At 37.9% G+C, this 27,242-nt stretch overlaps 2 protein-coding genes across 3 annotated transcripts in view; both read right to left on the reverse strand.

Annotated features, from left to right (window-relative positions):
* Positions 1-16,804, reverse strand: part of crocc2 (ciliary rootlet coiled-coil, rootletin family member 2) — a 74,116-nt gene extending 57,312 nt beyond the window's left edge. The window contains exons 1-3 of the mRNA XM_066666518.1: positions 16,748-16,804; positions 14,739-14,886; positions 14,513-14,646 (exon numbers count right to left, since the gene is read on the reverse strand). Coding sequence (XP_066522615.1) covers positions 14,513-14,646; positions 14,739-14,886; positions 16,748-16,804 — 339 coding nt within the window. The remainder of the gene's footprint in view (positions 1-14,512; positions 14,647-14,738; positions 14,887-16,747) is intronic.
* A 1,192-nt stretch (positions 16,805-17,996) lies between these two features.
* klhl30 (kelch-like family member 30) lies at positions 17,997-24,663 on the reverse strand. Of its 2 annotated transcripts, none has more exons than XM_066666465.1 (7): positions 23,902-24,663; positions 23,222-23,423; positions 23,044-23,130; positions 21,168-21,323; positions 19,845-20,033; positions 18,707-18,852; positions 17,997-18,252 (listed from the first exon to the last, which is right to left on the reverse strand). In XM_066666465.1, the coding sequence occupies exons 1-7, from the start codon at positions 24,661-24,663 to the stop codon at positions 18,007-18,009; spliced, it is 1,788 nt and encodes a 595-aa protein (XP_066522562.1). In that variant the 3' UTR covers positions 17,997-18,006. The 2 variants fall into 2 exon arrangements, with proteins under 2 accessions (XP_066522562.1, XP_066522561.1); XM_066666464.1 differs by having other exon boundaries at positions 23,890-24,663.
* Between the last annotated feature and the right edge of the window lie 2,579 nt (positions 24,664-27,242).

Genomic DNA, 27,242 nt, shown 5'->3' on the forward strand with positions numbered 1-27,242 from the left:
ATTTCACTAATTAAGTAATTCAAAGTGCTTTGATGTAAAATGGTACACTGTAGAAAAATCTACCAGCTCAAACTTATTTACAGCAATAGGTCTACAACAGGGTCTACAACACCAATATAGGTATTTTATTTTTATTAGATGTTGGACTAATGTTGCTATTGGTAAAACAATGGTAAATGCATATTTTTTTTACCATACTATTTGTCTTGCAAAGCTCTGGGTATATTTCTTATACATGAATGTGTTTAAAACAAATTTTATCTCATAATAATTATCAAGAAAACATATTTATAACAAGGACAAACAATGTCTTGGATTCACCACACCAAATAGTGCACACTGGCAGTTCTTAAATTTGAGAATGTATATGAAAGTGTAAGTGAGTTACAAGCCAGTTCCATGAGGTGTTTCCTTTCTAATAAAAACACATTCTAAGGCCGCTTTAAGAGGCATTAAACACCTTAAAACTCTAATCCCTTTGACCACCTATATGAACTTGCCTTTCTCTAGGAAAATATATTTCACATCCAACTATTATAAATGATTTTATTTAGATTGTGACAGTTTAAACAGTTTAACAGTTTAAAGACAGAAAGATCATTGCAAGTCTTTTTTAACAGAAAACCACAAACAGAGGTTTCAGGAACTACAGGTTTACTATGTAATCAGATTTGGTTTTTAGAATTTTTATTTTATTGATCAGTTTCAGCTGCAACCTTCATCAGGAACATAGCTATGGGTATGTGGAATTAAGGTGTGGCCCATTTTTCATGCTCTTTTAGATGAAATGGTTAACTATTTCCAGTTAGCTGATTAAGAACTTTCCATGTTTGATTCTAAGAATGTCCTAAACTCATTCCTCTCAAAATAAATGAAACAGCAGATTAGCAGGTAGCAGTTTTCCATGCCCTGTGTTTTTATCTTTCATGTGAAAACTTATCAGCCACAGATACTAAGAATGCTTAATGACAGACTGCAGAGGTCTATGAGGGAAGATCCCTGAAGTTAATTCCCACAAGCAGTATGAAATTCATGGACTTTAGAAAAATAAGATAAGCCACCCACCAGAATGAAGAATGGTATTCTCAAATGATTTTCTCCATGAACTACAATAAACCTCAGCTCTAAAATATTCTAATACTACAAAATTAGAAAGCAGGGAGTTGTAAATAATTTTTTAATAAATACAAAAACACAATATTTGATGTTCCCCTTAAGAAATTGTTGCATTGCATTATATATATATATATATATATATATATATATATATATATATATATATATAAAACATCTTCATCTTTTCCGGTTGTCCATTTCAGTGTCGCGATGGCAACAAGGCGAGCAAAGAAGCCCAGACATATGCGATATTTTTGCTCTTGAAAGTTTATTATTTTCAGAGCTGTTATTTAGCAGGAAGGCTTTAGAACTACAATTACATCGCAAGAAGGGGACTATCTCCTACAGAAATTTCCCCCAAGGTGCATCACTCTGGTCAAGCAATCTGTGTCCTAGAAATTGACAGTCAAGCCATTCGCGCTTTAAATTTGAATGCAGGCATGACGTTCCAATTTTTATTACGGAAAACATCCTCGTCAGAACAGATAGAGAACCAGAAACCCACGTTTGAGCACAGATGTCTCTATTATTATATCACTAAATGCACGTGATACTAAAATTGACTATAATTAAACCATTATGATTATTTTTCTTTTCAAGTCACTTTAATGAGGCAAAACACACATTCTTATTCCATATATTATATAATATACATTTCTTACCATCATCATCATTACCATCATCTTTTCCGTTTGTCCATTTCAGGGTTGCAGTGGCAACAGGGCAAGAAAAGAAGCCTAGATGTCTCTGTCCCCTGCAACTTCCACCAGCACCTTCAGAGGGATCCCCAGGTGTTCCCAGGCCGGGAGATATAATCCCTCCAGCATGCCTGGTATACCTCCAGTGGGAGGCGTCCAAGAGGCATCCTTATCAGATGCCCGAACCACAATCACGGAGAGTACGCCCAGCAACCCGTTGGAGAAAGCTCATTTCAGCTGCTTGTATCCGCAATCTCGTTCTTTCGGTCATTACCCAGCCCTCATGACCATAGGTGAGAGTGGGGATGTAGACTAACCAGTAAATTGAGAGCTTTGCTTTATGGCTCAGCTCACTCTTTACCACAACGGTCCAGTACAGTGACCGCATTACTGCAGACACTGCACCTAACCTACGGTCAATCTCACTAGCCCTCTTCCCATCACTCGTGAACAAGAACCTGAGATACTTGAACTCATTTACTTGGGGTAGGTTTTCACCCCCTACCTAAAGGGCGCAGGCCATCTGTTTCCGGGAGATAACCATGGTCTCAGACTTGGAGGTGCTGACCCACATACTGACCACTTCACACTTGGCTACAAACTGCTCAAGTGAATGCTGGAGGCCTCCATGCAAAGAAGCCAGAAGAACAACATCATCTGCAAAAAGCAGAGATGCCACCTCCCAAGCCCCTCAACGAAAGCCGTCCTGTCCCAGGCTACGTCTCGCCACCTTGTCCATGAATATCAGGAACAGGAGTGGAGATAAGGCACAGCCCTGATGGAGTCCAATGAACAAGCTTGACTTACTGCCAAGGATGCGAACACAACTCAAACTCTGAGTGTACAAGGACCGCACGGCTCGCCGGAGCAACCCTGGCACCCCATACTCCCAGAGCACCTCCCACAGAATCTCTCAGGGAACACAGTCATATGCCTTCTCCAAATCCATAAAGCATGTGTAGAGTGGAGTAGCAAATTCCCACACCCCCTCAATCATCTGTGAAAAAGTTAAGAGTTGATCCATAGTTCCATGGCCAGAACGAAATCTGCATTGTTCCTCCAAAATCCTAGATTCAACTATCGGACAGATTCTCTAGCACCTTGGCATAGACTGTCCAAGGGAGGCTGAGAAGTGTGTTGAAAAGATAATTTTGCACTTTCTTCGGTTCCCTTTTTTAAAAATAGGAACCACCACCCCTGTTTGCCAATCCAAAGGCACCGTTCCCGAGGTCCATGCAATATTGTATAGGCGTGTCATCCAAGACAAACCCACAGTATCAATGCCAGGGGCCCCTTCGCCCCCACTCTGTGCACGATGGGCACTGAACCGCACCCCTACTCTGGATCATAGCCCTGGAGGTCATGAGACCACACAAGCCCTTCTGCCACGACAAGGCCCTGATCCAGGAAATGACACAGAAAACAGGCCAGATTAATGTTTACTGCAGTTTTACATCCCCCTACGCGACAGCTACATTTGTGGTGAAAATGCCTATTCATCTCATCACATTCTCCTATTAAATAAGCTGTCAAATGCACTGTGGTATGGGTGTATGCTCTGAATAATAATACACCACTTTTCCACTTTTCAATGGGAGATGGGTGCAGCCCTCCATAATTATTGGCACCCCTAATTAAAAAGTGTAAAATAAAAATAAACTAAATTAATTTTGCAGAAGCATAATCTCACTCTGAAACAAATTTGAACATTTTTAGCAACCTTCAACTCAAGTGAAAAAAATAAAAAATAAAGAAAAAATCCTAACTAAGAAATAATTATTTCCCATAAAATTACCTGTTCCATAATTATTGGCACCCTTAACAATTTCTTGGGAATAAATGTATTTGAACCATTTATGTCATTTCTACTGTAGTGTATAAACTGGATCAAAGTATCTAGGAACATTTAATTAGTAATTCATCACTTCCTGTTTCCCTGGGATATAAATATGGCGTTACACAGAGGCCTATTTTGCTTACTGACCATAAACATGGGAAAGACAAGAGAACACACTATTCAAGTAAGGCAGATGTGTGTCAACCTTCATAAATCAGGCAATGGCTACAAGAAAATAGTCAGTCACCTGCAGATGCCCTTATCTACAGTCAGTGCAATCATTAAAAAGTTCAAAACATCTGCAACTGTGACAAACAAGCCTGGAAGAGGATGCAAGTGTATCTTGTCACCACGCACAGTGAGAAGGATGGTAAGAAAAGTAAGAAGTTCTCCAAAGCTCACTGTAAGAGAATTGAATCAAATGGTAGCATCTTGGGGTTACAAGGCCAACAATTTATTTGGGAGGCATGCACAGAGAAACCCTTTTCTGAGTTATACTCATAAGTGCAAACGGGTGGAGTCTGCCAAGCTGTACTGGGATTTTAACAGGGACCGTGTGCTTTGGTCAGATGAGACCAAGATAGAGCTTTTTGGCAACAAACACTCTAAGTGGGTCTGGCATAACACCAAGGATGAGTACATAGAAAAACACCTCATGCCCACTGTTAAGTATGAGGGAGGATCATTGATGCTGTGGGCCTGTTTCTCCTCCAAAGGACCTGGGAAACTTGTAAGGATACATGGGATCATGAACTCTTTGAAATATCAGGACATTTTAAATCAGAATCTGGTGGCCTCTGCCCGAAAGCTGAAGATAGGTCGTCACTGGGTCTTTAAGCAAGATAATGACCCTAAACCTGTGGCCAAATCTACTAGGAGAGTGCATAGAAGAAGACCGAGGACTCTGGACGATTTAGAGACGCTGTGCAAAGAGGAATGATCGAAGATCCCATCTCGGAAGAGTTATAGGAGAAGATTAAGTGCTGTCTTGTTGGCAAAAAGAGGTTGTACATAGTACTAACACCAGGGGTGCCAATAATTATGGGGGGCATCTGTATATATATAGTTGATGTTGACTTGGGCTAATGTCGCCTTTTCACATTTAATTATTTACCATAACAGACACCTTAAAATTTATCCTAATGTGAAGACAGAATTAATTATTTCCATAAACAAAAGGAAAGGTGGACTACTCCAACCACAGTGTATTCAAAGTTTCCACTGTGCATTGGTTCACTTAAAATGAGCTCAAGTGCATAGAATCATAGAGTTACGTGGCATTTCTGGCAATATGTTGACATATTTTCCACTATTCATAATAGATTTGTGGATGTAGAGGAGTCAAAAGTGTTTACTGACAATGACTTGTCAAAATATTTAAAAGCCTGTATATATATATATATATATATATATATATATATATATATATATATATATATATATATATATATATATATATATATATATAATGGATAAAGTATATAGCTTTAAAAAATTTAATTTTGTTCCAGGACAACATTAGAATGGCTGATCCTAAAAGAGAGTAATATATAAGGGAGATTAGATTGAGAATATAGCGATTAGGAGGCTTAATAACATTTTATAACAAATTAATTAGCTTCTACTTAGACAGAATGTCCCCCATAGTAATGAACGCCCAGTCTTGATTGAGGTAAACATGTAATAGAGATATAATTTAGCATTAGCTGCCATGAGAGATATTCACAACAGCCCACTTTCTCAGGGCATTACTTACTGAGGTGTGTTAACATCTGTCAGGTTATCATACTAAATGTTCTTCGACAAGGTAGAAGAGAGGAAAAGAGCAGGTGAGGCACAAAGTAGCTTCAGGTCAGGACAGAAGCCTTACTTTCAAGCAACTGATTCATAAAGATGTCTTTGTCTTTAACTATGCGTAAAGCTACAGCATACACAAGCCATAAAGCTAAATTTTCCAGCATAAGGAAAGACGACAAAATTTGGTCCCCATAAAGTTCAGGAAAAGATAAAAAAAAAGTCTTCATGCTCTAATTCAATGACACAGTCTGACTTTTGTTTCAAGGTTCCAACATATAAATAAATAAATAAATCAACAAATAAACAGTCTATTTATACCAGCCAGACTAACTCACTTTTATTTATAGCACAAATCCTAAAATAAGCTCCAGTGGCAACGTGCACAGTTGGCGTTCATTAAGCTTAGGCAGCAAAATGCAGCCACTGTTATCACAAACGGCAGCTTTGTGGCCAGTGAAAAATGAGCTGTTTCTTCCAAAGCCCCAAAGGAGGAGGGGGGTCAGTGACCTTCCCTCTTTCCCTCTCCAAAAAACTGCATCCCAATCGTGGGGGGAGGACAGAATTGGATAGGGTGAGGCAAGACCCTTCAGAGCGGGTTGAAGCAAAAAATAGGGATGGAGGTACAGGGTATTACAGAGAGTCTTCATATTACAACCACTGCAAATACACAAACAGAACAAAAAAATAAAAAGCACTGGGTATCTATGATGAGCTGCCACAAATCTAAGTCCTCAACATGAACATTAAGAAGTAGTGACTTCTATCCAACATATTATGGCTCCTGGTGAGTTTACCTTCACCCGTGGTTAAAACCAGAGGGCTTTCTGAAGCCAAAGTTGGTTCAAACAGAAATAAATATGTTTCGTTCCATGTGACACATGGTCTTTTACCACTGAGTTTGTTTATTGAAAACTCCAAATGGGCTTCCCCCCTTGGAAAGAGCAGTGTGCCACTGATGTTTACTGTGCATATATTCCATTTCAAAGCAGTGTGACTCCCTTGCACTCCCTCTTTTTCTCTCTTAGTCAAAGAACCTCTGTGACTGACCCCCTTGATCTCTCTTCTACACACATTGGACTACGTACCATCTCACACAGAAAATAAGAAAAGACAATAAACAGAGTTTTATTTCGTCATTTCATTTCTTCTTTTCTTTCTTCAAAAGTTTCTTCATTTTAGTAATGAGGGGTTTTCACCCACTTTTCACATAACAGAGTTAGCCTGAAGCATACAGTCTACCTGGGAGGCAAATAGTCGATTGATTAGGAGTAGGAAGCTAAAAAGCAAAATGTGAGTTGATTAGATCCCAACAGTATGTTAGAAACTACAAATTCCATGAAAAGTAATGTTTGGAAAACTTTTTAAAATACAATAAAAACTAAAATTGTAGTGTTAAATTGCTTGAATTTTTATTTTATGTTAGAAAGAAATCATTTTCAGTGTCTTCACTGACAAACCTATGTATTCTAAAAATATTTTAAAAAACAATAATATTGCATGATGCCTGCAACACACTGAAATCAAGTTGTTATAGAGCCAGAATAATTTCATACAAGTAACACTGTTCTGGATGGTTCCATAATTAGCAGCAAAAGCATAGATTTGATCTCAACACTGGTAGGGACACATAAATCACTTCTCTAAAAGACTGTGTTATTTTATTTCAGTTGTTATGCACTCCAGGTATACACAGTAATGTGCAATTGCACTGAAAATGTATTTATTTATTTTTAAGTTACTTTTAAATTTCAGGTACTAATGCAGACACTATATTGCTTAAAGTATTTGCTCTTCGGCTTTCACACCCATATGAACTTGAGTGACACCTCATTTTTAATCCATAGGATTTAATATGATGTTGGCCCACCCTTTGCAGCTATAACAGCTTTAACTGTTCTGTTAAGGCTTTTCACAAGGTTTAGGAGCGTGTTTATGGGAATGTTTGACCATTTTCCAGAAACACATTAGTGAGGTCAAACATGTTGGACGAGTAGGTCTGACTCACAGTCTCCATTCTAATTCACCCCAAAGGTTTTCTGTCGGGTTAAGGTCAGGACTCTGTGCAGGCCAGTTATGTTCCTCCACACCAAACTCACTCATCCATGTTTTTATGGACCTTGCTTTTTGCACTGGTGCAAAGTCATGTTGGAACAGGAAGGGGCCATCCCCAAATTGTTCCCACAAAGTTGGGTGCATGAAATTCCCCCAAATCTCTTGGTATTCTGAAGCACTAAGAGTTCCTTGCACTGGAACTAAGGGGCCAAGCCTAACACTTGAATAACAACCTCACCTCCACCAAATTTTACACCTGGCAAAATGCGGTCAGATAAATACTGTTCTCCTGGTAACTGCCAAATTCAGACTCATCCATCAGATTCGTCACTCCAGAGAACACGTCTCCTCTGGTCTGGTATGCTTTACACCACTGCATACGACACTTTGCATTGCACTTGGTGATGTAAGTCTTGGATGCAGCTGCTCAGACATGGAAACCCATTCCACAAAGTTTACTCTACTTGCAGGTCTGTAGTGACTGACACTACAGAAAGTTGGTGACCTCTATGTGCCTCAGCATCCACTGACCCCGCTCTGTCATTTGATTTGGCCTACCACTTTGTGGCTGAGTTGTTGTATTTCCCAATCACTTACACTTTGTTATACTTCCACTGATAGCTGATGGTTGAATGTTTAATAGCAAGGAAATTTCCCGACTAGACTTGTTTCACAGGTGGCATCCTATCATGGTATCATGCTGGAATTGACTGAGCTCCTGAGAGTGGCCCATTTTTTCACAAATGTTTCTAGAAGCAGTCTGCATACCTAGGTGCAGGGTTTCAACACCTGTGGCCATTGGAACACCTGAATTCAATGAGTTGGATGGGTGAGTGAATACTTGTATATATACTGCAAAATACTTTAAACATGTGTGTTGGTAGTAAAACACAGTAGTTTACAATAGAACTATCTGTGGCTACCATTGCTTTTTTATGACACATATCCAGCTCTGGAAGCTGGGGCTTATAGGAAAAATCTCTACTAGTAAAGATGACATTTTCATGTACGCTCAAACAACTTGAAAGCAGGATTTTAGAACCATCATAGTTTCCCACTACCGAAGTCCAGACACTGTAAAGTCCTCACAATTACAGCCCATTCACAGCACAATGCATTTCATTGACCTAGTGCATTAAAGGTCTCATATCATGAAAAACTGAATATTTCTCATCATTTTATAAAAGAAGGCTTTTGCTATAGTATGTTATATCTGTTAAAATTTCAAAATACTCAATTAATGTGAATAAAATGCTTAAACAGCGGCTAAGCTCCAAATGTCACAGAAAACATGTTTACATATATTTTCATTCAGCCTACAGCAGCTTAGCTCCATTTATATGTGACATAATGTATCTCAGCTTTTTAAATAAGGCACAAGAAAAGGCAGCCAATTAAAATAGTGCCAATTTATATATAATCAGTATTGAAGAAATGAATGAAGACAGCTAATAAAGAATATGTTTAAATATAAGAGACTGAATGTAGTGAATAAAAAAAACACAAATGTCATAAGGACATGGACCCTTTGACATAGAAACATTTAACATTTTTGTGAGGCCATCAAAGATGTTTATTTTGAACTCTGCACAGCCAATCAGCCAATGTATTTTAGAGATATGTAAAAACAATTTTATATTCTTTGCCAAATAAAAAAACAACAACAATCTAGATTAATGGAATCTTAATTCAACTGACACACAAGTTTACAAGTCCATGTACCTTTTGTTAATAAGTTTTCTGTTTCTAATCCTGCAAAACTGAGAATGACCCATTTGCTTATTTTGTATGTAATCAATAGTACCAGAGAATGTAGATTTTATTAGTTTTTCTTTTCTCCCACTGCATCAAAACACAAATACAGGGAATTTTAGAAATACAGGGAATCTGATATATTTTGATTTTAGTTCACTATAAACTTATATTAGACTTAGAGCACCCGCTCTGGACACCCATGTCCCCAATGTGCGTAGAAATCTTAGCATATTTTGCCCCGTCCTTGACCATATTTCTAATTAAATCGTGAAATGTGTCAAGTATGTTCATCTTTAATCTACCAGAAATATAAGTTCCTCCATTTCAAAATATATGGCGCTATAGCATCAAAAACTTCCAGTTCTGGCTAAAATCTGCAGCCCAATCCATAAACAGCCACAAGCAGGAATGAAAAAAAAAACTTGTTATTTTAATTTATATTTGTTCATATTTTGTTGTATTTAGTTTCATCATGCTGTAGAACACGGTTTGTTTTCCTTAAATCAATGATATTTATATCGTTCAAAATAGAGAAATGGGTCGTTCTCTGTTTTTCTATTGCAGGATTACAAATGGAAAACCAATTAACGAAAGGTACATGGATCTTTACATGTTCACTGACCACTTTAATTGTATTTTGTGACAATAAACAAATATGGAATTTGAAGCCTGCAACACCAGCTACAAAAAATGTTGGGACATAGGTTTTTTTACGACTGTGCTACATCAGCTTTCAATTTATATAAATTCTTAATCATTTGAGAACTGAGGATACTAATTGCTGCATTTTGCTTGAGACAAAACTTGCATCAGGAGATGATTCTACTGAACACATTCTGTGTCAACAAAGCCACACTGTTGTAGCATGCGCACAACAAGGCCTGAAATGTTCTTGCAAATGTAAATATGGACTACAAGGCAGACTTTGTTGCCTTGATAGCAACATGTCTCTTTAAAATCCCACTCTACACATCCACATCACATACCTTCACACATACTGAAGCACCCAAAACTATAATAGATCTTGGCTTTTTCACCTATTGTTGACAACAATTTGATGGTCCCTTTTGAACTTGATATTTGTTTGAACTGAAAACTAGCAGAACCATAGCCTCATCTGACCAGAGCACACAATTGTTTTGTGTAATAATGTTTTAGGTTACATTTCCTGGTGCAGCGTTTTTAAGTGACTATGGTTCTACAAAAATACTCCTGAGCACATTTATATTTACCAAAGTGGCATGACAGTTCCTCTTGACATGATGTATGAGGGCTTAAAAGTCATATTTAACAGTATTTTCTGTTACATTTTTTTCTGCTAATCTTTTTACAATATCATTTATGGCACCTGGTGAAAGACCTAAATTCTTTGCGATCATGTCTTGAGAAATGTTTTTTTTTCACAAGAAAAGTGGCAAAGCGTGAGTCATACTGAGAAGTGATGTACGTTCCTCTTAGGTTAGAATCTAATTTAGAATAACATACTTTTCATCATAAACAAACTTCATTACTCATTCATTCACTGTCAGTAACTGCTTACAGAGTTCAGGGTCGCATTGGAATCACTGGGCACAATGCAGGAACACACTTTTGAGTAGACAATCCACCTACCAATGTGTGTTTTTGGACTGGGGAAGGAAACCGGAGTAGACGCGGGGAGAACACAGCAATCTCCTCTCAGACAGTCACACGGAGTGGAGCTCAAACCCACAACCCCAGGACCCTGGAGCTGTGTGACAGCGACACTACCTGCTGCACCCAACATCAGATGGTTGAGGTGATGCTTACAAAGGACTGGAGATTTGGGCAGTTGGTTTGTGCTCAACAATGACTTTTATAATATGTTTTCTCTAGTGGTAAGAATAAATCATTGGAGCAGATCTGCAATTCAGTGTGAGCAGATGTCCTACATAATAACTTTTGATGTTCACTGCATTAACAGATCTCTTCCCAGTATTCTGGAAGAAGAGTCAGAGCTATGGCCTACGTTCATTTTTTTACTCACCATATCCTCTCTTCACTGAGCTATCTGGAACATCACACAGTGAGGCCAAATTTCCTTGCACACTGAAATGTGCAGGATCTTTTATTGGTTTGTGTTTCTTAGTGCTAGTGCCTGATGCAAACCAGTGACTAGTAATCTTTTTATAAATGTTTGTTTACGGGAAGTTCAAACAATTTCATCATTTGGCTGTGTGTATTTTGCAGCAAACTGAGTGTCCATGTCATTCAGGGGTGTGCCCATTGATTTGAGGCCAGTGACTCCCAGACACCTGCATCTGTGTTTACTTCCAAACCAAGAGGACCACCCCAAGGCTTTCAATCATCTACAGGACACTTTATTTTATTTATTTATTTATTTCAAAATTGTAGTGATTTTTAGGAACTGTACTATGTTAACGTTTTGCATGTGTCTGTGGGAGTGTGTTTTTCAGATTTCTACACGATCCCCTGGTTTAGGACAGAACATTGGCATAGAGCATCACATTGACTCTTCATCAACACTGAGGACTGAGGACCCCCCTCTCATCCCCTCTTTTTTCACTCCCTCTTCTCCCTATACTTTTTTTTTTAATGGATGTTTGTAAATTAGTTTAGTGTAGCAAAGTTTGTCTAGAGTGTCCTTGTGATGTATGCAATGTTACCCTTGACCCTAATTTAGTTAGTCAAGATATCTGTTGATTTCTGTTCTTCACACATTAGCTACAAGGCAAAGAAATGGTAAGTTATGATTATCCATTAGCACGGTGCAAATGGCATGCTTAAGTACTGAATTTTGAACTTTGATTGAAATATTGTTGAATGTCAAAAAATGACAGAAATGAAGACACCACAACAAGTTCGTTAGAGGTCGATTGATGATTTTTGCATACTGTTGGCACATGGTTAATTGGTGGTTCAGAGAGCCAGTACAGAAGTTGTGTGGCCCTCCAACTTGGAAATGGATGAGCAGTTCAAATTCCTATCCCAGAGAATGTTACCAAGAGTGCACCAAATAAAATGCAGAATTTAATGCTTTATGCTGGTAACATAGAGAAGAGGCAGCAGGCAACCGTAAAATAAAAAGATTTTTAAAAGATGAAAAAAGCCAACCTTTTCATCCAAACCACAGGGCAATAAGGGCATGATGTCAGCAGTATGTCTGCCACTGTGTAATCCAGCACTGATTTACCAAAACACAACTTGTATTGTATCACACAAAGTGCATATGTGATGTAATGCCAGTACTGCCAGCCCAGTTTTTAAGAACGCAGCTCTCTAAAGCATTGCAGCAATCCCATATTCACACCAGATGGAGATGTACTGATGCCATGTTCAAGTTTGTTTATTTCAAATGGTGCCAGAGTTACTGCCCCGGAGAACATGACCCAAGAAACATTTCTTCTAATACGTGTTTAATAATAAACTGAAATATCTCCTGCACAACTTGGCTTTTATGCACGGAATTCATGCATTTGAATACTGGAAACACATGTCTAGATCGAAAATGGGAAATCATTTTCTGTCAACTCTGAATCTGTTTTTAATGCATGAGCTATTCCAAAAGTAAATTTTCTTAAATTAAATCAGAACCGAAAAAATAATCCCACACACAAGCAGAGCATCCCCAGGAACAGGCCGGAGTCCCAAAACTTGTCTACACCCGATAGTGCCTTAATTGCAAGACGTTTATTGGTGACAGGCTGCAATAAGACCCTTCAGTCTTATTTATATTAATAATTTGCAAGGCGCAACCATAAAAATGTCGTCATCCTATAATAAAGAATTTTTAAGCCATTCACAAACTTTTGCATGCACACCATGACTTCCCACCGTTCTGTTTCCAATATTAGCTCTGTCAAGTCCCTGAATTAGCACGAGTAAAATCTCACAGTCAGAATGTTTGACTTTGATGTAAATCTTCATATTAATACACAGAGATGGGTAATGACTTATTTTTGCTGTTTCAGATGCATTACTTAAAAGGTGACATTTATGATTTTATATTAAAATAAATAAATAAATAAATAAATAAATAAATAAATAAATAACATTCTGAGGATGTTTCCTCACCATTTGCTAGCTCTCCCATCTGTTTATGCTTGAAACTGATGTGTTTAAGAAGCCCCAGTGTCTGTAAATAGGTAAAAAAAAAAATAAATAAAGTGTCTCGGTCCTATGAGCTAGGCTTTCTCTCTTGGCTCACGGCAGAAAAGCAGCATTTTGGAGAATTTTAGACAATGAAGAGAGCGCCAAACATTGAAAATTATGAACTGAGATGAGGATATTTCTATATTCCTGCTCCATAGGTGGATAATATTGATTTATTTTTGTTGTAGATAGAACTGACTCTAAATTTAGGAGAGCGCAAACTGCATGAAAGTAATCATGGACCTAAAGTACTACAAAACTAAACAACTCAAGTTTCTTTGGTAATTCAAGCAGTGAATACAAACTTACAGACAAGTTAAGCTTCAGCCACGTACAAACAACAGTCTTTTCCCCCCTCAAACATACCATTCAACTCTAAAACCCCAGGGTTAGCCAAAACTGCTACAAAACTAAAGACTTGGGTTAACACGAGACTTTGTGGCAATTCAGACAGTGAATCAAAACTTATAGGCATGTTAACCTTCAACCACAATTAAGCTATAGTCAACTTCTTACACAAACATACCTTTTCACCTTAATAATGAATGAACATAAACAGGAGGGGGGAGTTTGTTTTGCTGTGAGAACAGTCTACGTTGCTATTAAGTTTGAAGTAAGATTCTTACATTTTACTATGAGCTTAATTTATCTAATAAACTGTGGAAGCTTCAAGTAAATAGCAGTAGCAAATGGTAAAGTAATATTGCAGTGTTATCTGTAAAATGTACAAAATTGTAGCAAGAAGTTGGAGCCCCTTGATGGCAATAGATATAGAGAGAAACTTCTTGAGTTTCTGTTACAAAGTCTCACTCAGTAAAAAGAGGTTGTTTTGGAGCATACTAAAAATCCTTACACATTGCTCAAAGATAAGAAATGTGTCGTGTCTAAATTATATGGCTAGGAACAAAGACCAACATGTCCAAAAAGTGCCATTTGATTTCTAGTCACTTAAGTTTTTTTACCCAATATCCTCTATTCATTTGTCCACTTTTATATAGCAGCATTTTATAAAATGTAGAAAGGAATTTCAGTGTTTTATGTAGGACTATCAATTTGACTTGCTCTTGTGAAAACACAGATGGAAGCTGTATGTGTGATGTATGTGCATGCGTGTGTGTGTTCTTACTCTACTGGTCAGTGCGGCCTGTTTGCTGAGCAGTTGGTCTCTGTCCAGACGAGTCTGTGAAAGCAGATCCTTGAGGTGCAGATTCTCTTCCTGGATGCTCTGTTCATCTCCAGTGGCTACAGCCGTACTGGACACTGGGAGAGGATTTGAGGAAAGGTCAGGATTTACACAAATTTACTAGTAACTACTTGCTGCTTCATGACATATAAAAGGAGAATGCATGTACCTGCAGGACCCTGGGCCAGGTTCCTGGTAATGATCTGACGAATACGAACAGGAACTGGCGTGGCAGCAGAATCCACATCTTCCCCTCTAACTGTGAGGGTCTTCTCTTCAGTGCTGCTGTCTGGGTTCAGCAGAGATTCCTCCAGCTTCTGTAACAACATTAAGGTACAAACAGAAATAACCACAATTGTGTGACCATATCAACCACACTGAAAAACTAAATTTCTCTGTTGTTGGTTTCCTTCAGCTTTTTTGTTTTGATGACACCTAATATATAAATGTAACTGAGTGTCAGTGCTGTTGCTGTTCAGGCCCTGTTTACACTTAACATTAATATCTCATCAGATGTAGATTCTGATAATGATCATTTTCCCAAATATTCAAATTAATATTTGTGTTCCACAACCAATAAACCTCCATTTCTCAGTAACAATGAGAGAGTGGGAACACCTGGAAGATGTGCATGGAAGCTACATGATGTCAGATTGAGAATGTGGCAGGCTGTATTGTGTTTATACGCGCACACACACACAAATCTGACCACAGTTTTTTTTGACACACCAAGACCCGATCACCATGTGTGCTCAAATACCTCGGGATCAGGCGGGAGATCCCAAAAAATCTCAAACATGGTTAAACATCTTTTTTAAATGTATAAAGCATACAGAAAACATCCAGATACATGGTGTATTTAAAAGCCAATGGGCTGAGATTAGCTCTGCATGTGACTATAAGCGCTCATTATGTAGTGTATTGACCACATACACACCATGTGGCAATCTTGAATAGTATTATATTTAATCAGTTTTGTTTGGCCAAAGTATCATTTTAGGAATGTTAGCGATGTGTAGCTTAGCATGCTATGCTATAGTTTAAACTAATTAGCTAACTAGCTAACATTTTACTTGTGCTAAGCTTGATGGTTATTGCTTGTGCAATGTTAGCTGGAGGTGGAAATGATTGCAGATTTAAACCCTGTCTGCCAGTTTTATATGATCCGTAATACTGCAAAACTACACCATTGTCTGGGCAGACAGTATAGAGCAAGACTGGTTAACTAGTTATTGAGGCCCACCCTTTGTTACACACTGTCTAAAACTGAGTTCACTGAAATTCGACTAGTCCTCAAAAGCAGAGCACATCACTGGTCTTCAGGTTTCCGGATGAAATTGAAACTGACCTTCTAATCGACCTTAATTTGTAGAAACATTCCAAGGCTTGTTAATTTTAAATCAAGCTTTCTCCTCTTTCAGTCACACATACATCTTGCTTTATATCCTGCTATATAATTAGATAACAGGAATTTAAATGTCTTGTTTTTAATTTGGAATATCAACGAAAAACAGATTAAATCAGGATATTGTTTAAGAAGTAGGTCCTATTTTGACTTGAACAAGGAACTTATTTCTGCTACTTTTTTCGTCAGTATCAGTTTCATTCTGTTTTTGTTTTACTAGTCACAGTATGTGTATATTATATACATAAGCACATGTCCACTTTCTTGTCAGTGTATTTTACTGTGTAGTTCATTATAGAGCCCAGCTGGTGAAATTCCATCTTAATGAAGGCAATGTATGACCAGGTGTGTTAACATGATGTGATCATGTGGCCTTGACTTAGCAAAGTGTTGGAATTAAATAGGTAAATCATGGCCACGACTAAGTAAAGCATGGGAAGGAAACTATGATGTTCTGGCCAAAATTTAGCAAGGCCAATGGCTTGATAAGGTGTGGTCACATTTTAGAATGATTTGAGAATGAGATTATTAAATTGTGAAAGTTATGGGCTATTTTATACATAAAGGAACTTGGACATGTGGTTGCTGCTTTCAGAATATTATTTTCAGGACCCATTATTGCACTGCATTTGTAACCCAAGAGAACTTTAAATGGTTAAATCACAGATGCCAAAATAAAATAAATATAGCATGCTCTTTTGAGCAGACAATGGAGGAATAACCTGTGTAATCCGTCACACTGGATAGTGGTTGGATCACCTGAAGGCACTCACCTGAATCACAGCCTCCAGTCCGGGCGCGTGCTCACCTTCATCCCCTCGAGAATTCATTGGGAATATTGAGTTCGAACAAAACAGCAGCCGGGACACCGGACTAGTTCTGCGCTATTCTAGCCAACGAAATGCAATAAAAATCTGTCTTTACTCGGTATATTGAGTGTTGTTGGTAATACTACTGCAGCAGTGCAGCCAAGCTACAAATGGAAGCCCTCTGCTGCGGAATGTTAATGTTTTTCTAGTTAAACTGAGCAGGGCTGCATCGGCCTGGTGCCTGAGCAAAACTTCAGGACACACCGCAACTACAACAGAGCGCAGGGCGAGGCGGGGCGCGCGGGTTCTTATGGAAACGGAACGCTACCCGGGCGGTTGCCAAGGGAATAGAACGCTAGCTTTCCCGCTGCCCTGGATACAAGGACGCGAAAGTTCAAGGTTTGGAGCCAAGTTAATGATCAGATGTGTACATGAACCGAAACGCATACAAAAGCGTTGTTAATACACATAAATGAGGACTGGAGGACTCCAGAAGAGGCGTCAGAAGGCACGCGGAACAACCACAGTGGAAACAAACAAAAAAATATTTAATAATTTATTTAATAAAACAAACAAACAAACTGTATCTTCTTACTGTTACATCCAGTATCCCAGAATGAACTTAAGATTATCTGGTCTACTGCTTCTGGTATAAAATGTAATGCAAAAACCCAAAAGTGAAAGCCTAACACATTTGGCCAAACTTTACCCCTTTAAATGCCAGGAACTCTAATCCTCCAGGCTTTTATAACATAGAATAATACGTTCTTATAACTGATTAAAAATTAATACAATATTGAAATGTCTTCCATGTCCTTACACAGTTCAGTTTTTTAGGATGTGATATTCATGTAAAATTAAGGAGGCAAATAGAACTAGTCATATAACTATATTTTGTTTCAGTAAATATATCTAAATAAATGTTACAGACTTGTTATTTGGAAAAAAAATATTGATTATATGAAGAAACACAACTTGTATATTAATGCATACAGTGCAGGGGTTAAAATAAATTGTGAAAAATGTCATGGTGGTGCACTCGGATTCTTGGATATTCACAGAGAAACCTATAAATATAAAATATTTGCGTATTATTTATTTTTACATATTAAAGTTAGTTTTTACCTGTAGCTTTCAAACAATATATTTCTAATATATTTTTATATTTTTTTATCATACTTTCGTATGATTTCTAAGAAAGTGTCTCTTCTCGCTGGATTCCATCATGTCTCCTCAGGGAATAGTTCAGGCCAATCAGCCATGTCAAGGAAGATGGAGCAGGAGCCACTGTAGTACCACAGTCTCGGGAGGAAGCACTCTACCTTCCACAAATTAGCTGCTCGATTATACACCTCCACCTCTACACTGTAGTCACCCTCCATTCCTTTCCAGTGCCCTCCAGTCACATATAGCTGCTCCCCGAGGACTATTAACCCTCCGTTCTCATGGAGCTTATGCAGGAACTGGATCTGACCAACAACAAGACATTGGACATGGACATCATTAACCATTCTGATGAACCATTCAGAACTAGAAAAAATGTCAGTATTCACAGCTAGTCGTTTGTGGAGCTTAAAAGCTGCTACAAGTGTCTAAATATGAATTTTGTATATTTGAATGACATTTATCTGAATTTTGTATACTTTAATATTAATTTTAACAATGCTATTTTCTGTTTGACTTGTGGTGAAACATTCAGATTAAAAAATATATATATATTTTCATATTTTCAAATTCTCAAATTACAATCTCAGAAATACAAATGAACCATCTGGGTCTCCTAGGAAAAGTAATACCACTGAATTTATCTGAAAATATTACCACATCACAAGTTTCTTATAGACAGAATTCTAAAAATGTCAATAATAATTTTTGACATGTAATATTCTGGTGTTCAATGTTGTAACATATTTAAAAACTCACTTTTTGCCATATATTAGCATCAGGGTCATACAGGTAGACTTTCTTGGTGTTGTCTGCTATCAGATAAATAACTCCATCCATGGACACAGATCGAGGAGAGGACAGGTACTTTGGGATGAATGGGGAACAAATGATACTCCAGCCATCTGTAACACAAAAATACATTTTAAAAAATAAATTAAAACTGCCAACATAAACTGGGAGTCATACACATACATATTACAATTTATATATATATATATATATATATATATATATATATATATATTTAAACAGGAACACTACTGTAATTCATTTTTACATATTTACATAATATGTAAATACTTGCCTACTGTAGTTTAATTAACAGGTAATTAGGTAATTAACGGAGATTATTCATAACAACAAGGAATGCTGGGAATTACCCCCACACTGTGTTAAAAATTTTCTGAGACATCCTTCCCCAGAGTGTACAAATAAATACTTTCCCTATATGCTTTGTAAATTACAGATTATTATGGAAAGCTTTAACGTATTTGACAAGAAAACTGAAATTTCCCAAAATGTGCAGCATGCAGTATTTAGTCTTCCGCTGTAAAAGCCTGTGCCCTATGTGGAGATTTGGACTGAATAAGTATTGTGTATTGAGTGTAATCAAAATAAGGATTGAATTTACACACCTGCTAATTAGTCTAAGACATATTCCATGTCTTGGAACCCACTTAATAATGTGATTTTCATTCAAATGTGTTAATAAATTTAATACGAATAAAATAAATATTACTAGAAGACATTTATTTGCAAAAGTAAATAAATTAAAAGACTTGATAGTGCTGAAGGTATGTATTTTATGTGTGCAGAATTGTTCAGAATATTCAATGCATCCCCCCCCCCCACTCTCTGCTTGGAGGTTTTGTCTTATGAGGCTCAGGGGATATGAGTGTGCTGAATGCATAACCATAACTTACACCAGTTGCCACAAGCTGTATGTGGTTCTATGCCTCATTCATTACTTTTTTAAGCAGTGTTACAGATGTTCCTTGTGTGATAAGTGCATCTAATCTGACAGGTGCTGTTGCTGATCCTTGTGCTGTTGGGCATCTGGTTGTAATAAGTATAGGAATAAAACAGACAGTTCATGATCCTTAGTGACTCCCACCTATGACAGGGTTGTAGCACTGCAGGGTCAGGGCATTATATTTGACAGCGCAGGAGCCAATGACATATAGCTTCCCCAGGCATGCAGTGGCCGTGAAGTTGGTCACATATTTCAGAGCAGGAGCCATAAGAGCCCAGCTATCGCTGTATGGGTCATAATGCTCTACTTCCACAACGTCCATTGTAGTGCCTGCAAGAAAAAAGAACCAGAAGATCAAGCAGAAGATCATGCAAGATCATGGCAAGTACATTCTATACCCTATCTTGAAAAATGTTAACATTAAGAAGCCTAAATTCTACGTCTAATTTTTAGTAATAGTCTAGGCTGGTAATAGTCTACTAGTAATAATAATAATACACCAAATGTACTTTTTTGTTTGTCTAAAACCTCAAAACACTTTACACGTTACAGTGCAATCTGTAAAAACATCTATTGCCTTTAAGAACTCTAGCAGTCCAGCTGTGTCTGATCCACTCAGAACAACACAACACACACTAACACACCAAAACAATGTCACTTGTGTCACTGCAGCCCTGAGAATGATTCACCATCAAAATTATACCTGTTCTGTGATGGTTCCTGATGTTCCTGTGGGGGTCCTGACCATTGAGGAGCAGGGTGAAATAGGGATAAGAAGGTATGCAAAGAAACAGGTGGACTACAGCCTGTAACTTTAGAACTACAAAGTGTTCCTGTATGGTCAGTGGAGCTAATAAAATGCACAGTGAATGCAGAAACAAGGTTGATGTTCCTAATCCAGTGATCGTTCATTGTATACTGCATCAGATTTCATTTGATAAAAAAACGTATATAGTTATAAAACTGCGCTAACAAAAGTAACTATTTTTGATGTTAACAATTTATGTGGAGATTATGTATAATGATGAATTTGGTATGTCAGTGCATCACTTTTATGCTCGTGTGCAAAATCACTACTCATTTATGTTCAGTACAAGTCATGCTCTATTCAACTAAAACAAAATGTTGAAAAATAAATTGCACGCATTTCTTCCAAAGACAATTCAGTCAGTTAGAGCAGGCAAACACATCGGACTAGGAAAAGTTTTACATGGTATTTGAAAAATTCCACCCAGTGTGTGCTAACCAATCACATTCAACCCCACCTGTTGGCTCATAACCAATTCATACTGCCCCTAGAACTCTTTTGATTAATAATTTTGCAGACGGGCCACTTTTATCATTTTGAGGAACATTCGGTTATAATTAAGGGGTTAATTTTGTGCCCCTACTCCAAGAAAATCAGCCAATCTCCCTTTATATTCTGTGGCCACATTTGCCCATTGCTTTTGTTTATTTTCTTACCTCCGATGACGTAAATCTCTCCATTTAAAGCAGCTGAGGAGTGGTTAGTCCTGGGCCGCAGCATCGGAGCTACCGTAACCCATCTCCCTTCACGAGTGATATACTTCCAGGTTTCTGTGGTTGACCAGGTGTTGGACTGGGAACCTCGCGAACCTCCTGAAAAAAAACAAAGAAAAAAAAACTATTCAGGCCTTGAAAAGATTATGATTATTTTCCATGTGCACTGGATATCTCTTAGAAAGTCATGCTGGCTAAGTATTAGACAAATATTAATGGCTAAGAATGGCTCTTTAATAAAACCCCAAAAGAGCAGCAACACAGGGTCTACCATGAAAACAGGGAAACATAAGATTGGGACAGGCCTTTGTGCAGTTGGAAGAGAATTCAGCACTTCTCACCAAGTCTTTGAAAAGCTAGTGTTCCATTAGCAAGTGTGTGTAGTAGCGCTCACTCTTCTTAAAGTGGTTCCAGCTCTTATAGGAATCTCAGGGAGATTTTCAGTGTGGCAGCAGGGTTTTCTTCTTCATCCTCTCCAAATCCTTGTGGAGATGATGTTCCATTCATGTAATATAACTTTCAAATATGAGCAGCGAAACCATAAATCTGCCTGATCCTCTCTCCAAAAGCCCCAGTTACCATAAATACCCTGAAAAACCCTGTCTCGTTGCTGGGTTCATTTGTTTTCATGGTAAAAATAGAATCTATGCTCTTCTCTTTCTAGTCTTCTTTTCTCTTTTTTATGAAAACACATGGTACTTCACTTAAAGCTTTACTTTCAATGTGTATAATTAATTAGTGATTAAGCTTAAGACTTGCTATTTAGAAAATTAATATTATACAATAGAATTGCAATAATTTAAATGAGAACACATTTTACAACAAACATTGTCCCAAAAGCAGCTTCCAGAAATACAGGTGCAGCCTCATAATAAGCATTGTTGAAGCAGACATTGAAAGAAAAAGCTCTCTAACTGCAAGAGGAAGGAGGGGGCAGCCTGGGTCTAGAGATGTGGCCTTGGGATTGAAAGGTCACTGGTACAAGCCCCATGACCAGCAGAATCCCTGAGATAAGATGATAAATAATGATGATTTATGTAAAAAACAAAAAACAAACAAACAAACAAAAAAAAATACAGGTGATTAAGCCGAGGAACCTAATACCTTAATAAGCTAAAATGATCAGGGACACAAAATATCACTTAATTATCACTGATTTTAACCTCTGCTGATCATTTTTACCCTCCTCCAAAATTTACATAGTACAGCTTCTAAAGTGCCGAGCACAGAATATGAACGACGTAGTCTTTATTCTCCCTACTAGAGGTTAGTGGAGCATCACAATGATTGAAGCTGTAATTTTAAAGTAAAAATATTACGTAGTTTTCCTCTAAAGCTTAAGGCTAAAACAAACCTTTGCTTTTAAAATTATAAAGACATTCCCAGGGTAAATATTGGACAAAATGTGCATTTTAACATGGTATAAATGACAACGAAAAAATCCTGCACAAACATTTGCTGTTCACATGGCACAATGCGTTAACCTATTTTGCATATGTTCACACCACTAGCCTGAAAATGCTGGTGTAAAACTGTGGCTCTCTACTCTGATGACTCTCGACAAATGTCTCAGAATAAGGCTGCATGGACTGCTGTCCATGCCCAGAGATATAATAGATTATAGACGTGAAAACATGATTCTTACATCCAGTTCTTCAGCAACTAAGATGAAATTATAATAAACATTTGTTCCTTGGTGCTAAGTCCTCAAACAACAAGAATATAATTACAGTATCAATCTTTATTTGGGAACTATATTGAATGTCACAAGATCATTTGAACTCATTTAAAAAGTTAAACGGATTAAACTGCTGCTTACCTGTGACATACACATCATTGTTTAAAGAGACAACAGAATAGCCCCACTTATTGTAGTTGGGAAAATCAGGAAGTTGATGCCACTGCTCTGTCAACAGACATGTTGAAATGCTTATTAATAAGTATATTTTTGTGGAATGTTTGTGTAATTATGTCTAATGCTGGGACATTGAGCTTACGAAGCTTTGGATTGTAGAAGGCACAGTTCCTGGGGTGAATCCTGCTATGCCTTTCACCATCTTCCTCTTCATTATCGTCATCGTCATCATCATCAGAGTCATCCAGTGAACGTCCTCCCATCACAAACAGCACTTCCTGCAAGTTATGTGGGGTGTTCTGGAAAAGACTCTGCTCTGACTCGCCCATGTGCATATTAATTTTCTAACCCAAAAAATATGAAACAGTTAATAATTTCACGTCTAGTCAAGTTAAAAATGCACCAGTTCAAGCATAAAATAAATATTTCTCTACAAATACTTGCAATCACTCATTTTTTTAGTCAGTCTCAGTTTCACTCACTAGCTAAGTCTCACCCTATCATACAGTGCTACCAAGTAAAGAGACACATGAGGGCACTGTATGTTTTTGAAATGCCACTGATGCAACAGACAGCTCAACAAGTTTGAAAGAAAATTCTATATGCCAACACTAACAGCTTAGAGGAGAACCCTAACTGCTAACAGATGTTTGTGTTGGCTAGCACTGCTCTGAGTGAAGAGGAAGAGAGAGGGCTATCCTACCCACCAAGAAGAAGCGAGGCCCATTATGCTCTCTGGAGGATACGGCCAACGCAATAGGGCCAAGTAAGTTGTGCATGCTGTTATAGAAGAAAGAGAAAACAACTAACCTCTCTGCAAACACCCTCCAGCAATTCTCTGCACTCTATTGTGTCTTGGACCAAAGGATCTTTCAGCAGATTATCCTTTAGGTAGGAATCAGATAGAAGAGGAAGTCTCGCCAGCCTCAGTAATTCTGGCAGGTGACAGATTCGGCTGTCCCTGCAATGCCTGACCCACGCAAGAGCAGCCTTAGCCCGAGAACTGTCATCTCGCATCTGCAGACCTTCGTCTTTCAGGCAGGCCACTAGTTTGTCTTTCTCAAGCAGCAGAAACTCCTCATGCTGCTGCACAGCCTCAAAGTTCTCCAGCAGAAAGGCCTTGGCTTTGGCCACCACCTCAGGGCAGCCATGTATCTCTCCAAAGTCCTGGATGCCAAGGCAATTAGTGGCATCTATCTGGTGCTGGAGGTATCGACTGCAGACAGCACGGACTGTTTGGAACTGAAGCTGGCTGGAAGTGCATATGAGCCCTTCCACATTCCCCTGGTTAATTGTGAGCTTTCCAGTGTAAGCAAAGTCCAGAAGAGTGGCCAGCACATCAGGATCCACATTCTGAAGCTCTACACGGGCAGCTATGCTTTCCACAAAGTCCCCTGAGAACATGGAGCGGAAGTAAAGGCTGCAGAGAGCTAGGATTCCACGGTGACAAGGGAAGTCTCGTCCACCAGCGCTCAAGGTGATGTCCACCAGTTTGGGGTGGGAGCAGAGAGACCGCAGGCCCTCAAGGATGCTCTGAGAGTGAGAGGACAGGCAGAAGTCCAGGTCGTCCACGTTACGTACCATGGTGATGCTCTTTAAGATTGATGCGCAGAAATCTTGGTGGGCTTCGAGATTACAAATGCTTATGTCAGATATTTATCTGCACATAGAGATGAAAACAGTGACAGTGTGATTTGAAATTAGAACACAATTCAAGGGCCTGTATGTATGTCAACATCTTAACTCCTCATGTCCGTAACTACAGAAACTTCATATTAGAATACAGAATAATAAACAGCATTCACAGGGAAATATACCCTGTGTATTCACTATTCCCCATATTACTCACTGCACAGTGTACTGTTATAGGGAACTAAATTCAGGAGGGTATTTTGGACACTACTTCATGTGGGATTTTACCAAACAACACAGTGGCTTATGGGTTTTACACTACTTTATCTGGTGTATTGTGGGATTGTTTGAGTGCAGTGAAACTCATCCACTATATTTTTGGAGACTACTATAAATTGGCATAACCCCAAAACAGAGCACCATACAGTTAATAGGGCACAGTTTCAGACACAGATACTGTGCCCCTTTAATGTAGACAACAGCACTGCAACCCTCTGTACCATGCCCAGGCTACAACAGAGCCTATTATTCTGGGACTGCTTTACATTAGAACTGCTGTCAGGTACTGATGTCTGATAATTGGTTCTGGATCCCAGACACCACTCCAATTCATCTCAAAAATGTATTGGGTTGTTGCTCCATCACTCCAGAGAACGCAGTTCTACTGCTCCACAATGATGAGGGGAATTCATACACCTCTAGCTGATGCTTGGCATGAGAAAGGTAACCTTAGATAATTGTTGAAGAGCTTCTCATTCCTACTGGCAGTGATCTTGAAGATTACACAAGCTGTAGTCAGCACAAAGTACACAGTTTTGGACATATGACTCAAAGACATATATTAATAGCCTAGATTTCTATGCCTTTACTTCAAAATCACCTTTTGTAACTCAAAATGTAATGTTATCCCAATGCGATATAATGACTAATCTATTTTGAAGTAGACCAGATGGAGGAATGAGGTCATGACAGCAGATAGCAGTCAAACATTAGGACATATATGTGCGCTTGCCAATGGTAGTTTATCTGTTAGACGTATTTTAAGAAAATATTACTAAGAAGAGAAGTACAAAGAACAAAGATCAATGCAGAAGCATTTGTTTGACCATTTGTTTGAGCATTGTACAGGAAGTTTAAAACTAATTCAAGACTATTTACAATGAAAATACAGTACTGTGCAAAAGTTTTAGGCACCAAAGGTTATGAGATTTAAAAAGCTATTTATCTGAGCAGTGTTTATTTGCTAAAAACAAATGAACAAACAACAAATAACACCCAGCATTAGAATAAACCCAAATAACATTATTCCAGTGAGTGTGATATTCTGTGTGAATGTGTTGCTTTAACTTTTTCCAAATCTCTCCTCGTGGCAGTCCATATTGAGATCCATCACCTAGTTTTAGCGGTTAATAAATAATTATTTTAAATAATTCATGCAATCAAGGAGAATATGAACAAAACATTGTTCTTCAAACTCACTCACACCTACTACTTTATAGAAAAGAAAATGATCTTTTATTTCAAATTGTTTTAAATTATTAATTTTTTTGTATTCACTGTGATTATATATAAATTTATACAGTCACCACGCTTACTGAGAGGGCATTAGTTTAAATATATATAATTATCTTAGGTGCCTACGATCTCTGCACAGTACTGTATATAAATAAATTAAAATTCAAACATTTCCTGACTGATAAAGTGAATCTTATTTTTTGACGTTTTGAATTTTATCACTGATTCGTACAAAACACAATGAGTTGATGGGGGTTATTTAGATTTAGACAAGCCAACCAGTTTCCTTATATATATGTATGTAATGTATAAATATAATGTATATATGAAATGTATAAAACGTAACAATATCAGTTATTATGTGACAGTTACATCAACATATGGTTGTTTATAGCAGTATTTTTGTTTACTCGATAGCAGCTAGTGACTACAACAAAGAGATACAAAGCACACATTTTAATATACATTCACATTTTGACCAAATTTTATATTGTATAGTCTCTTATTTAAATAAAATGGTACCTTACCTGTTGTACAAATAAAAGTTGAAATCAGGCATCATTCAGTATAACTTAAAACTCAAGACTCTTGTTGTTGCTTGTTGAAACCGGGACACAAAATGCTTTTGCCAAGTCATAGGGACAGCAAGCTTGTCTTTCACATTACTATTTTTAGCTCACTCAGCAGTGAGGGCCTATATTCAGGCTGCAAACACTACAGTCTCAGTGGCTCAGCTCCCACCTGCTCTTAAAGAAACACACATTCTCTCTCTCTCACACACATTCTCTCTCTCTCTCTATCTCTCACACACATTCTCTTGCTCTCTCTCTCTCTCATACACACACACATACATTCTCTTGCTCTCTCTCTCTCTCTCTCTCTCTCTCAGACACACACACACACACACACACACACATACACACACACACACACACACACTCATTCATTCACACACACACAAAACAGATGATTAATTAATTTAATCATTAGAATCAGGAGCCACTGCCAACTCAAGA

This window comes from Hoplias malabaricus, chromosome 3 (genome assembly GCF_029633855.1).
Source record: "Hoplias malabaricus isolate fHopMal1 chromosome 3, fHopMal1.hap1, whole genome shotgun sequence".
NCBI classification, from domain to species: domain Eukaryota; kingdom Metazoa; phylum Chordata; class Actinopteri; order Characiformes; family Erythrinidae; genus Hoplias; species Hoplias malabaricus.